This window comes from Mastigoproctus giganteus, chromosome 9 (genome assembly GCF_048544385.1).
Source record: "Mastigoproctus giganteus isolate SK-2022 chromosome 9, ASM4854438v1, whole genome shotgun sequence".
NCBI classification, from domain to species: Eukaryota; Metazoa; Arthropoda; class Arachnida; order Uropygi; family Thelyphonidae; genus Mastigoproctus; species Mastigoproctus giganteus.
In genome coordinates this window covers 172500420-172512539 of record NC_143583.1, presented here as the reverse complement: position 1 = coordinate 172512539, position 12120 = coordinate 172500420, and the positions used below count along the sequence as shown (strand labels likewise).

Sequence of the window (12120 nt, the reverse complement as noted above, 5' to 3'; positions counted from 1 at the left end):
GTCAGACAAGACTTTCCCTTAACAAACCCATGCTGGGTCTGAATTATTGCTGCAGTCTTGTCTAGATCATCCTGCAATGCATCTTTAACCAGTGACTCCATTATTTTACCCGGAACAGAAGTTAAACTAACTGGTCTGTAATTTTTTGTGTCACCCTTCGAACGCCCTTTGTGAATTGGGGATACATTTGCACATCTCCAGTCCGTGGGGACATCCCCTGAGTCCAAGGATGCTCTCATAATTATAGCTAAGGGTTTGCTTAGTTGCTTTGCCGCCTCCTTTAATATAACTGGATAGATCCCATCCACCCCAGGTGCCTTTCTTATGTTTAACTTCAACAATTTCTCCTCCACTTTGCTCTCAGTTATTACAAAATCATTAAGCACTCCGCTGCAATTTGATAACCTTCTGCCCTTTTCAAACTTTAATAACTCAAGTGTGAATGTAGATGCAAAATACTCATTCAGTTTGTTTGTTATCAGAGCAGGATCATCAACAGCCGAACCATTGATATCCAGTGAAACAATTAGATTCATCCCCTTCCTTTTTGACTTTATATAAGTAAAGAAATCCTTGCTGTTTTTCTTAGCATCTGTTGCCAAATATTTCTTGTAATCTGCCTTCACCTGCCTAACCTCCTTTGTGACCTGATTAAAGACTAACTGACATCTGCCATAGGCTTCTGACTCGCTTGATAATTTATAAGCAACCCATGCATTTTTCTTCTCTGTCACGAGTCTCATTAGTTCATTTCTCTGAGATATGCCAGACAAGCTCAACTTGTTATCTGGGAGTCTAAAACGCTGATGGAACTGATATTCGGGTGACACTCAAGTCAAGTGGACCCAATTTCGGCGAAGTCCGGACGGTCTATGACAGCCAAATCCTCTGCCTGCACCTTCACGATGGTGGGACTGTTAGTAATCCTGGGTATAACCTCCATGCACAAGTACATGGTGGGTGACCACCCAGGTGTGAACCAACGTAAGCAGGAGTCGAGGTGTGGCGCCCACACCACATGGAGGAACGCCGCCCCTCTATGTTACCAGACAGTACTAGGTGGTAGATGACTCATCAACCGCTGAAATACCACCACTTTGCTTATTGGAGGCTTGAAGTGGTGGAACCCATGTTTAGTCTCTAGGGCTAAGGTCCGACCAACCCATCCCTATCTCTCTTCCGTCATGCAGTATGATTGATGATTTTTGAGGTTATGATGAATGTCGTGGCGAGATCCAATATTCCTTACATTTCGAGGGTACAGCTCTAAAACAGTGTTCGCAGGACGGCCGCTAGTTTGTACACTGGACCAAACCTATTGGTAACTCTCTAGGAGGCTTAAGAATCAGCTAGTGTATAATCTTGCTACCTCTACTCTGCCAGATAGTGACTGGAGGGAGTCCAAGTAGTGTGTATGCGGGGAGAATTGTCGAGGCCACGTTATGTCAAGGATCTGGGTATATTCTTACCACATGTACGCCATATCCAAAAATTTCATTACTTCATACAGCATGTCCCACCCACTTTTTCTTACTATTGAATACACCATGAATTGTCAAAGTAATAGAGCAAGCTTATCTGCGAAAAGATCTAAACCTCCCAAGGACTTCCTAATTCATTTCACAAATATACGTGGTCTCAATTCTAATCTCAACGATGTCCATTTCCACTTGCAGTCTTCCAAAACCCATGTACTTTTTCTGACTGAATCTCAGTTATCGGTTGATTCAACCACTGCTCATCTCAGATGTCCAAATTATTTGCTATATGATTCCTTTCTCCTCAAAGGTGGTACTTGTGCATATGTCCGTTCTGATATTCCCTGTCAGAGACTTGGCAATTTGGAATCTCCTCTCTTTGATCTTCTCTGGCTTAAAATCTCTCTACCTCATTGTGTAAAATTCATCTGTTGTCTCTACCGTTCTCCCAACTCCACTAATCACTTGGAGCTCTTTGACTTCCTCTCTTTGCAACGACTTTCTCCAGTCCAACTTTCCTAACAGTGAGGTAATTTTCCTTGGTGATTTTAATGTTCACAACTCCAGCTGGCTTCCGTTTTCTAGTCACACCGACCCAGCAGGTCGAGATGCTGAGGCTTTTGCAATTACTAATGACCTAGCACAGATTGTTCATTTACCTACAAGAATACCAGACAATCCTAATCATACAGCCAATACGCTTGATCTTTTTCTCACAAACAACCCTTCTAAGTACAAGGTCGAGGTGAGAGGTCCTTTAGGCACTTCAGATCACAACTTGGTGATTCTCTTCTCCAATGGAACCTTTATCTCATGGCGATTCCCAACCTCGTATTGTTTGGCATTACAAGAATGCAAAATGGGATGACCTGTGAGACTTCTTTTCTTCTTTTCCTTGGTCTGATTACTATTTCAAAACTTCTGATGTCAACGTTTGCTCAGATCGTGTCAGTGAAATTATTCTTGCAGGAATGGAATCCTTTATCCCACATTCCACTTTAAAATCTCGTCCTTTATCTAAACCTTGGATTTCCAATAAATGTGCTAAGGCTGTCCAAGAGAAGAATGTTGCATATCGTAATCGCCTTGTTTCTAATTCTTCAGTTTCATTTTCTGCCTACATCAAAGCTCGCAACAATTGTAAAGCAGTTATTAATCAGTCCAAACTACAGTTTGAACAGGCTAAGAGGAGAAAACTTGCTTCTTGCCCTAATGGTAGTCGAGCATTCTGGTCTCTTGCCAAAGCTATTGGCCGCAACTTTTGCCCATCTCTGCTCCCACCTCTGTCCAAACCAGATGGTTCTGTTGTCACTTCAGCCAAGGTTAAAGCTCATATACAGCCAGTTCCTAAAAAGGGTGACAAATTCCTCCCATCCAATTATCGTCCCATTGCAATTACTTCTACTCTTTCTAAAGTAATGGAGAAATCAATTAACCGCCAACTCTTAAACTACCTAGAAACCTTCCGTCTGATGAACAATTGCCAATATGGATTCCGTCAGTGTTGATCCACTGGTGATATTCTGGCTTAAGGTACACATTTATGGACTAATTCAATGGAAAGGTTCGGTGAAACACAGGTAGATGCTCTTGACATCTCAAAGGCTGTTTTTAGTAATTGGTTATCCAGTTTTCTCTCTGATCGCTCACTGAGGGTGATGGTAGATGGCTCTCTGTCTTCTAACTTCTCCACTAATGCCGGTGTCCCCAAGGTTCAGTTCCTTCCCCCACTCTTTTCCTCTTGTATATCAATGACCTTCTTCCATTGACTGGAAATCCTATCCATAGTTTTGCCGATGATAGCACATTGCATTCAACTTTCCATTTTGAGAAACCTTGTCCTGCTCAATCAGCTTCAAGTTCTCGAAAATCTGCTGCCAATTCCTTAAATGCCGATCTTCAGGTAATTCTCCAGTGGGGCAAAGACAACTTAGTTGATTTCAACCCTTCTAAAACTCAGTCTTGTCTTATATCTCGCAAAAAGGATTCTTCTGCTCCTATACTTATGTTTAGTGACACTCCGATTTCTAGGCAAAATGATATATCTCTTTTGGGGATTACCCTGACTTCTAATCTCTCTTGGCACAAGCACATTGCAAATATTGCTTCCTCTGCATCTAAAAAACTTGGTTTTCTCTTTCGCTCTCGGCGTTACTTTTCTTCCAAACAGCTGCTGACTCTGTATAAATCGCAAATCTGCCCTGCCATGGAATATTGTTCCCACATCTGGGGTGGTGCCCCCAAAACCTCTCTCAGGCTTCTTGATTCCATTCAGAAGAGAGCAGTTAGGTTAATTAATTATTCATCTCTAACAGAGTCTCTCCACTTGCTTTCTCATAGACGTACTGTTTCTGCTGCATGCCTCTTCTACAGATACTTCCATGGGCACTGTTCTTCTGAATTGGCTTCTATAATTCCCGCTCTCTCTTTCAAAACAGTCTGAACACGTGCCGCCACCAGCCAACATCCATTTACTGTCCAACTTCAAACCCACAGAACCAACTTTTCATCTTCCTCATTTATTCATTCAACTGCCGTTTTCTGGAACAACCTTGCTTCTTACGTATTTCCTGAAAATTACAATCTACAGAAGTTCAAGTCCAATGTCAACAAATATCTTCTTTCGTCTTCTCAACCTCCAACCCAGGCACGGTAGTAAGTACTATAGGTTCTAATACCTCTCGTGTTTGGGGTTCACATTAAAAAAAAAAAAAAAAAAAAAAAATTGAAACTTTATGAAACTTTTAGTAGCATCCACAATTAATTCCTTGAATGTTTCCCACTTAGAATTCAATGTTGGTAACATCGTCAGTTGATCCCACTGTACAGAGTTTAAAAACTGTCTGAGACCACTGTACTCACCTTTACGAAAGCAAAAACCCTTTCCTTTACCCCTGATCGTAATTATATCTTTAAGTTAATCCCACATCAGCACAATGTGATCACTGCCACCTAGTGGTTCCTTTATCTCCCAATTCTTAATACATGAATGATCACTGCTGATAACCAGATCAAGACTATTACCCTCTCTGGTTGCCTCTCAAACATGCTGCTGCAGAAAACAATCATCCTATAAATCCACAAAAGTCTTACTAGTGTGTGAGTGACCAACCCACAAGTTCCATTCAATATCTGGGAAGTTAAAATCCCCCATTATAAGACATTCTGATTTACTAGCCCACTCTATTTCTCTGTACAATTGTTCAATGTACTCATTCGAGTCATTAGGCCTATAACACACTCTTACTCTTATTTTTGCTTTCGCAGTGCTTATGTCAAACCAAACTGACTCAACAGTGCACTGTTCATCTATATCAAGTGGATGCACTTCTTTTGATTTTATGTTTTTCTTAATTAACAGCACCTCCTCCCTTCCTATCTGTACACATTGTACTCCCCAAATTCCAGTTCTGCATACCATGTCTCCGATATCCCAACAATGTCTTCCTTTGATGTCTTGACTAGCACTTCAAGCTCACTGAAGTTATTTACTATACTCCTAGCATTGGTGTACATGCAAGTATACATGCACCTGTTTCTACTCTTAGTTACCCTAACACAGCCCATGTATTTACTAGTTCTACTATGACTCCCAGCAGTCCTGGAAATTCCCATTGCCTTGCTTTCCAGGCTGCTGCTCAATTGCATTTCAATAGAAGTGGTGCAAGAATCACTTTTACCTCTGCTAGCAGCTACGTTAATCTATTAGTCCGTGTATTCCCCCCAAGCTAGCAGTTTTCCGACCCACCTAACTTTGCCTTGATAGCATCAGCAGATATTCTTGCACCCTTTCTATTTCAGTGTATCCCATCCAGGTAGAGACAGCCTCTCCTGTTAACCAGGCTGGGAAAAATTCTACCCCTTGAGCCTTGCACAATCTCTCCAGGGCCGAAATGATCGACAAGGCTCTCATCATATACTGCCTCCTATCGTGTATGGGCAAAATTGCAGACACTTTCCAATTCAACCCTAACTCGGCTTTTTTTCAGCATTGTCTTGTACTTGTTAAGTAATTCTGCTTGTCTCCTACTCCTAATATCATTAGTGCCAACTTGTACAACAATATCACCTTTGTGCCCTTAAAGGATGATATCTACCCTACAATGTCATCAACCTTTGCCCCTGGCAGACATACCCTGGTCATGTTCCATCTATCCTTTTTTGCACAATATGTTTCCTGTTTCCCTGACAATAGAGTCACCTACAACAACTAGTTCCTTTGAGGCCAGCGCATTCTTCCTTGGGGGTTGCCGCTGTGTTGCATGATGTTCAAGTGCAAACTCTGGCATTGATATGGGCAGCTGAGAGCTTGATGGGCCCCTCAATTTAAATCCTTCGTGGGCATCTACCCTGTCCTTCAAGCTCTCATATAAGCCCATAACAATGCCGAGTTGGCACCTCATTTCCTTGCACTCCTTACATCGTGCACACACAAAGACATTCTCCTTGGCAATATCATGTCCCGTTCCTAATTGCTCCACAAACAATTTTAGAGCTTATGCACTTCTTAACCAGAAACATCATCCCTTCCCTCCCTCCCCCTCATTGTCAGATCCACCCATTTTGTATATATTTTAATCATCATATTTGAATTCTGCATCGTGTGTATCAGAGTGGCATCATGTTTCTGTTAAATGATACCTAAAATGTCAGAATTTGATGACTAATACTTTAAACTCAAAGTTATTTACCATACTCCTAGCAATGTGTATAAGCAGGTAAATATGTGCCTGTTTGTGGTCTCAGTAACTGACAAAAACCCATCTAACTGCTATCCCACATGGATTACCAATTACAGGATATGGATCCATAGACACCTTGGAATTCTCTCAACCTTCCTTCTGTACACGAAACTATGAGAGGAGATCAAAGAGATGTGGCATATGTCATATGCAACAAGTAACGACCACCCCAACCATTGCGCCAACCCCTGGTATGGTGCCAAATACCCTACATAACAGCCTAGCAGCAATAGGTCTCCCAGAGAACACTTACAAGGAACTCCAGAAATTCACAATCCTGAACACCTGTAGGATAGTCAGAGAGTTCCTCAACCAACAGTAACACCAGACATAACAACAACCACCCTGTGTACTTGGTAGCAATACCTGCCACGAGGTGGAACCCTCAATCAGGGGGAAATAATATAAGAGCAATAATAATAATAATAATAATAAACTAATACAATGATTTTAATTTTTATGTTTCCATTTTCCAGCAATAATAAATAACTCTTTTAAACACGGTAAGCCCTCATTAATCTGAACCCCAGTAATCCGCACATTGCTTAATCTGGACAGCTCTAAAAAAATTTAAAAGTGTAAAAATCAAACGACGATCAGGCCCAAAGGTCATATGTATTGTGTCCGAGTTCACTGGGCCGTGATGACTCACGCTGCACAAACAATCTGGTTCCTGGCTGCGGTTCAGACAGTTGTTGTCGTTAAGATACAAGCACATCTAGTGCTTCTATCTTTTGTCATTTGTGCTGTGATAAACTTAACATTAGGCATACTTATTTACCTAAACAATGCCTTTAAGTAAATCTAGTGTACGACAGAAGCGTAAGCACAAAATGCTTTCTCTTCACGATAAACAATCAATGATAGAAAAACTTGAAAAAGGAGCTTCAGTGTCCAGCCTCTGTCTTGAGTACGGCATTGCAAAACAAACTGTCAGACATTAAAAAGAAAAAAAGTGAAATTCGTAATTTTGTTCTTAAGTTAGAGAAACGTAGAGAAAGAAAAAAGTAAAGTTAAACGAATGCAGATGCCTACTGATAAAGTACTAGATGATGCTGTGTACAAATGGCTTTCCCAACTTCGTTCATCTGGTTTGGCTGTGCAAGGAATAGAAATTGGAGCAGCAGCAGCAGCAGAGAGACTGGCTAAACAGTTAGGAATTGAACAATTTAAAGCGAGCTCAGGTTGGCTTTTTAGATTTAGAAGACAGCATAATATTTCAAACAAGAAAATGTTTTTAATGTAAATACAGTATGTACAGATGTACATACATATATACATATATTTACTGAATATCTTGATGCCTCCGTAGCCAGGTGGGCAGGAGTAGCAGTGCGTAGCACACGCTTCTTGATTAGACCAGGGTTCGAGCCCGTGACCACCAAATAAGGAGGATGCAGAAAGGTCAGAGAATGACCTTTCCGCTAAAAACCAAATAACATATTTTTGATTATGTACATACATACATATTTTTACTGTAAAATAAACATGTTTTTACTGTTATCCACCGTACATTATGTTGTTTACCCACATTACAAAGCGTATTTCATATAATCCAGACTTTCCTTAAAACGGACACCTCTCAGCCCCCATTAGTCCGGTTTAATGAGGGTTTACTGTAGTTTAATTTAGCCCGGAAATATCTTGGGATATAAAGTGCACAGTATATCTGTGAACAGTTCTATGCACTGCTTTGCACAAGAACCCTTTGGTGGTATGTCTAGAAATGTTCTGGAATTATAAGAACTTTTCCAGGTATACCACCAAAGAGGTTATCAGTGTGGCCATTGAGCTGTAAATGCCTATTTTCTAATTCACATTCTCTGTAAAAAAAAAAAAAAGTGTAGTTCTCAGCTGAGATAAACTTAACATTAGGCATACTTATTTACCTAATGTTATATAGCATTTTAAATAATTCAATATATAACTACAGTAGCAATTGTCCTATACAAAAAATTTCTCACAAAATTATCTTTCCATTACTAAAAATACAGCTAAAAAAAAAAATTTAAGTAAGTGCTGTATAACTATCATTATTTATATCAGAGAATGATCATCATTCTTTTACACAAAATTACATAAAATGGATGCATATGGTAGGTACATTCAAATTTATATAACAGTGTAACACTGAAAAATAAAATTTTTTACCTTTGTTGTTTATTCACCACAATAATTTCACACTCGTTGGGAGTTGCACCAGAATCATTTCTCATGAAATCTTTAAATGGTCCTGCTCCGCCAGCACCAACACCAGGGGGCCCTCCACCAGGACCACCAATGCCAGCTGGCCCGCCAATGCCAGCTGGTCCGCCAATGCCAGCTGGCCCACCAATGCCAGCTGGTCCACCAATGCCACCTGGTCCGCCAATGCCACCTGGTCCAGAAGCTCCACCAGGACCACCACTACCACCACCAAAATTATCTTGGCTGAAATGAAATTTGTAAATTTTATTGAAATAACTTGTGCTCTTGTTGTCATAAACATAGAATTATAGCTCTAGGGTATCTAGTTATTGAGTTTCACCAATAATTGTTTAATAAAATCTTCAAAAACAACTCACTACTTTATTCTATATTTAAATTTTTATGTGGTAAATGGTTAAATTAGAAAAAAAAAAAAAAAAGACTAATAAGTTAAAACCCATTAAAATGCTGCCTTCTGAGATGCACTTCATTGAATGCAGTGAAACTTGTTAACTGGTCCACCAACAAAAAAGGGTAGTGCAATTTTCATTATAAATGTAACTTTTCAGACCGATAAATAGATTAGTAATATTGCAAAATTTTCAACTTCCAAGGACCTGGAATGAATTACAAAAAAAAAAAAAAAAAAAAAAAAATCGTGTTACTGGGTTCAACATTACAATATTTTCACGATACCTCCATTTATTCCTACGGGATGCAAAATATGTTTCCCCGATTTTTTAAGTTTGCACCGGCCAGCAAAAACTTATGTAAAGTCGAATTTCCATAAGCTCAGTATTACTTAAGTCAGGGAGTTCCTGCATAACTATGGGAAGTACCTTAGGTAGATAATCTACTGAACACCCCCTTGTATATTCTACCTGTGATCCCACAGCAAAGGTAAACATCTAGCAATTATGCTGAATGAAAGATAAAATTAGGTAAAGATTTTAAAAAATACAGAAATAGACAGCTCCTGCCTTGGGGTACCCAAAAAGCCCAGACTGTTGAAATAATACTTTAGAGGTTTTGCCGTATTTATATTTTACTTTGCAGTTTGTCTAAACTTTGTGAATTAGCAGCTCCTGCCTTAGAGTATTCTAAGTGACGAAGTGTGTTTAAATACATAGATGGCAGAAAATTAAAAGTACAGGTAGGTCCCATTTTACTTTTCACATTAATGACTGTTTCAAAATATTACCTAAAAAAATTGAAAATAACAAAAAAATCGCAACTGTAACACATCGCAGCAACGCCTAAGAGTCCAAACATGCACTAAGCGTTTTCTTTTGTTTTTCTTGGTGCATTGTGGGTGGAATGATAGCGACGTCAAGAGTTGTTTACATTCAGTGCGTCATGTTGGTTACGTTGTGAATTTTCCCTCAATTGTTAACGAGTTACACAGTGTTATTATAGTACTATTTCTCATTAATATTAATAATAATGATGATTTTTGTGTAACCATGAGCCCTAAGCATAGGGCGATGTCTGTGCCGGGGTGAGGGGGGGGGCAAAAAAAGCATAAAACACTAACAATTAAGGAGAAAATGGATGTGATGCACCGCACCGAGTCTGGTGAGTCGGTTGGTTGTGTGTTCCTAATCGGGAACTATTACGAACAATGCTGATAACACTGCTAGTGCTTACGTTGCAGTGGTGGAAGAGTATCCTTCCGAATTTAAACGCTTAATAGACGAAGGCAACTACCACCCTGATTTAGTTTTTAATGTGGACGAAACAGGACTTTATTGGAAAAAATTGCCAAATAGGATGTACATGGCCTGTGAGGAGAGGTCTTCTCCTGGTTTCAAGGTTGTAAAAGATCGTTTGACATTGCTTCTGGGTGGCAATGCATCGGGAACATTTAAACTCAGACTGATGTTGGTGTACCATTCAGAGATGCCGCGTGTATGGAAAGGCATAGTGAAGACAACTTCCTGTGTTTTGCCACTCTAACAAAAAAGGCGTGGGTGACTCAGACAATTTTAAACGAATGGTACACCTCGTACTTTTGTCTAGAGGTTGCTAAGTTTTTTGCAGCAAATGGCTTGCCTCTGAAAGTCATGTCGGTGCTGGACAATGCCCCAGGATACTCAGCCAACCTCCAAGAAATCCACAATGACCATTTGGAAGTTGGGTTTGTGTATTTTCCTCCCAACACAACTTCACTTTTGCCACCGATGGACCAGGGTATAACTGTGACCTCTAAGGCATATTATTTGCGTACAACTTTCAAAGGGATTGTTGAGGCTGCGCAGTCTGATACAACTGTGAGGGACTACTGAAGTCATATAACATTCCAGATGCCATCACAAACATTGATTCTGCCTGGGAGGAAGTGTCACAGTCCTGCACGAATGGTATCTGGCATAAATTGTGGCCCAAAGCAGTGATTGATTGTGTAAGGATTGAGCCAGTTTTGGAAGTGGCTAAAGACATTTCTCTCACGGCTAAGGATGTTGGTATTGGCAACGTTGATCCAGATGATGTTGACCAGTTGCTGGAGAGTCATGGTGAGCCCCTTTTGAGGGAAGGATTTGGAGGAACTGACTGTGCAACTTCAACAACATCAGGCTGGCTCACCAGATGGAGTGGAAGAGTTGGAGCCGATCACAACCTTAAAAACAAAACATTCAGAGTGCACTGGCCAAAATTCATAGTGCATTTGATGAACTTTGTGATAATGATCCTGACTGGGAACATAGCTATGTCATCCAAAGAGGTGTCGATATGATGTTGAAGCCCAACTATAACATCTTGGAAAAAAGAAGTAGGAAGTCAAGCCAGACGTCAATACTACAGTTCTTGACAAAGAAGGGAAAGGAAACCTCAGAACCCGATGACCCTCAACCAGGAACCTCCCATTAATGTCACCCCATTATGTCATTGTCACCTAAAATATAATACTCACGCAATGACTCCACAGAACCAAAGTAAGTTACAATTTTATTTGATTAACTGTTTTATGTATAAGTATAAATAAAACATGTGCATTAAATGTTTAAATATTTAATTATTTATAAAGAACAGAAATATTAGTACATACTTGGGAAAATTTTGCGAATTTTGGAACCTATCTCATTCAATTACATTATAATCTAGTCTTGTTTTACAACTTTTCATTGTACAACCCTGTATTGCTGGAACCTAACCCTGCCGCAAAACGGGTCCTACCTGTATATGAATGAACAATATAAAGTTTGTTTGCACTTGATCTTCATAGGGGCATAACTGCACATCTATGATGGTGATGGAAACATCAGGGTATCTGAGAGTATGAGCTGTCTATTTCAATCCTAAAATTATTACTTAATTTCACCCAATTTTCAAGATAAACAAGAATAATTTTTAAAAAAATAACACACACACACACACACACACACACACACACACACACACACACACACACACACACACACACACACACACAATAAAGTTAGTAAAGCACTGTAGAAAACTAGTAAAATAATCCATCATAAAACAAGGGCTGTGAGCATAGTCAGAGCAAAGAAGCTTATTAAGTGCTACTGAATATACAACTTAAACATATAATGGAATAAGAGAAATGGCAGAAATTAGAAAACTACTGAGAAATATTAAGCAGATAATGGATTGTACAAAACAGCAGAAAGCAAATTTCTAAAATATAAACATATTACAAGGAATGGTATTCTGAGTGAGGATAAGGAATAGGAATAGTATAAGCAGCAATG

General features: G+C 39.6%; 1 protein-coding gene across 2 annotated transcripts in view; it reads right to left on the bottom strand.

Annotated features, from left to right (window-relative positions):
- Neos (nuclear receptor coactivator protein neosin) overlaps nucleotides 1–12120 on the bottom strand; it is a 199167-nt gene that overhangs the window by 34679 nt on the left and 152368 nt on the right. For both annotated transcript variants that reach the window (XM_090381134.1, XM_090381135.1), the window contains exon 8: nucleotides 8372–8650. In XM_090381134.1, coding sequence (XP_090237260.1) covers nucleotides 8372–8650 — 279 coding nt within the window. The remainder of the gene's footprint in view (nucleotides 1–8371; nucleotides 8651–12120) is intronic.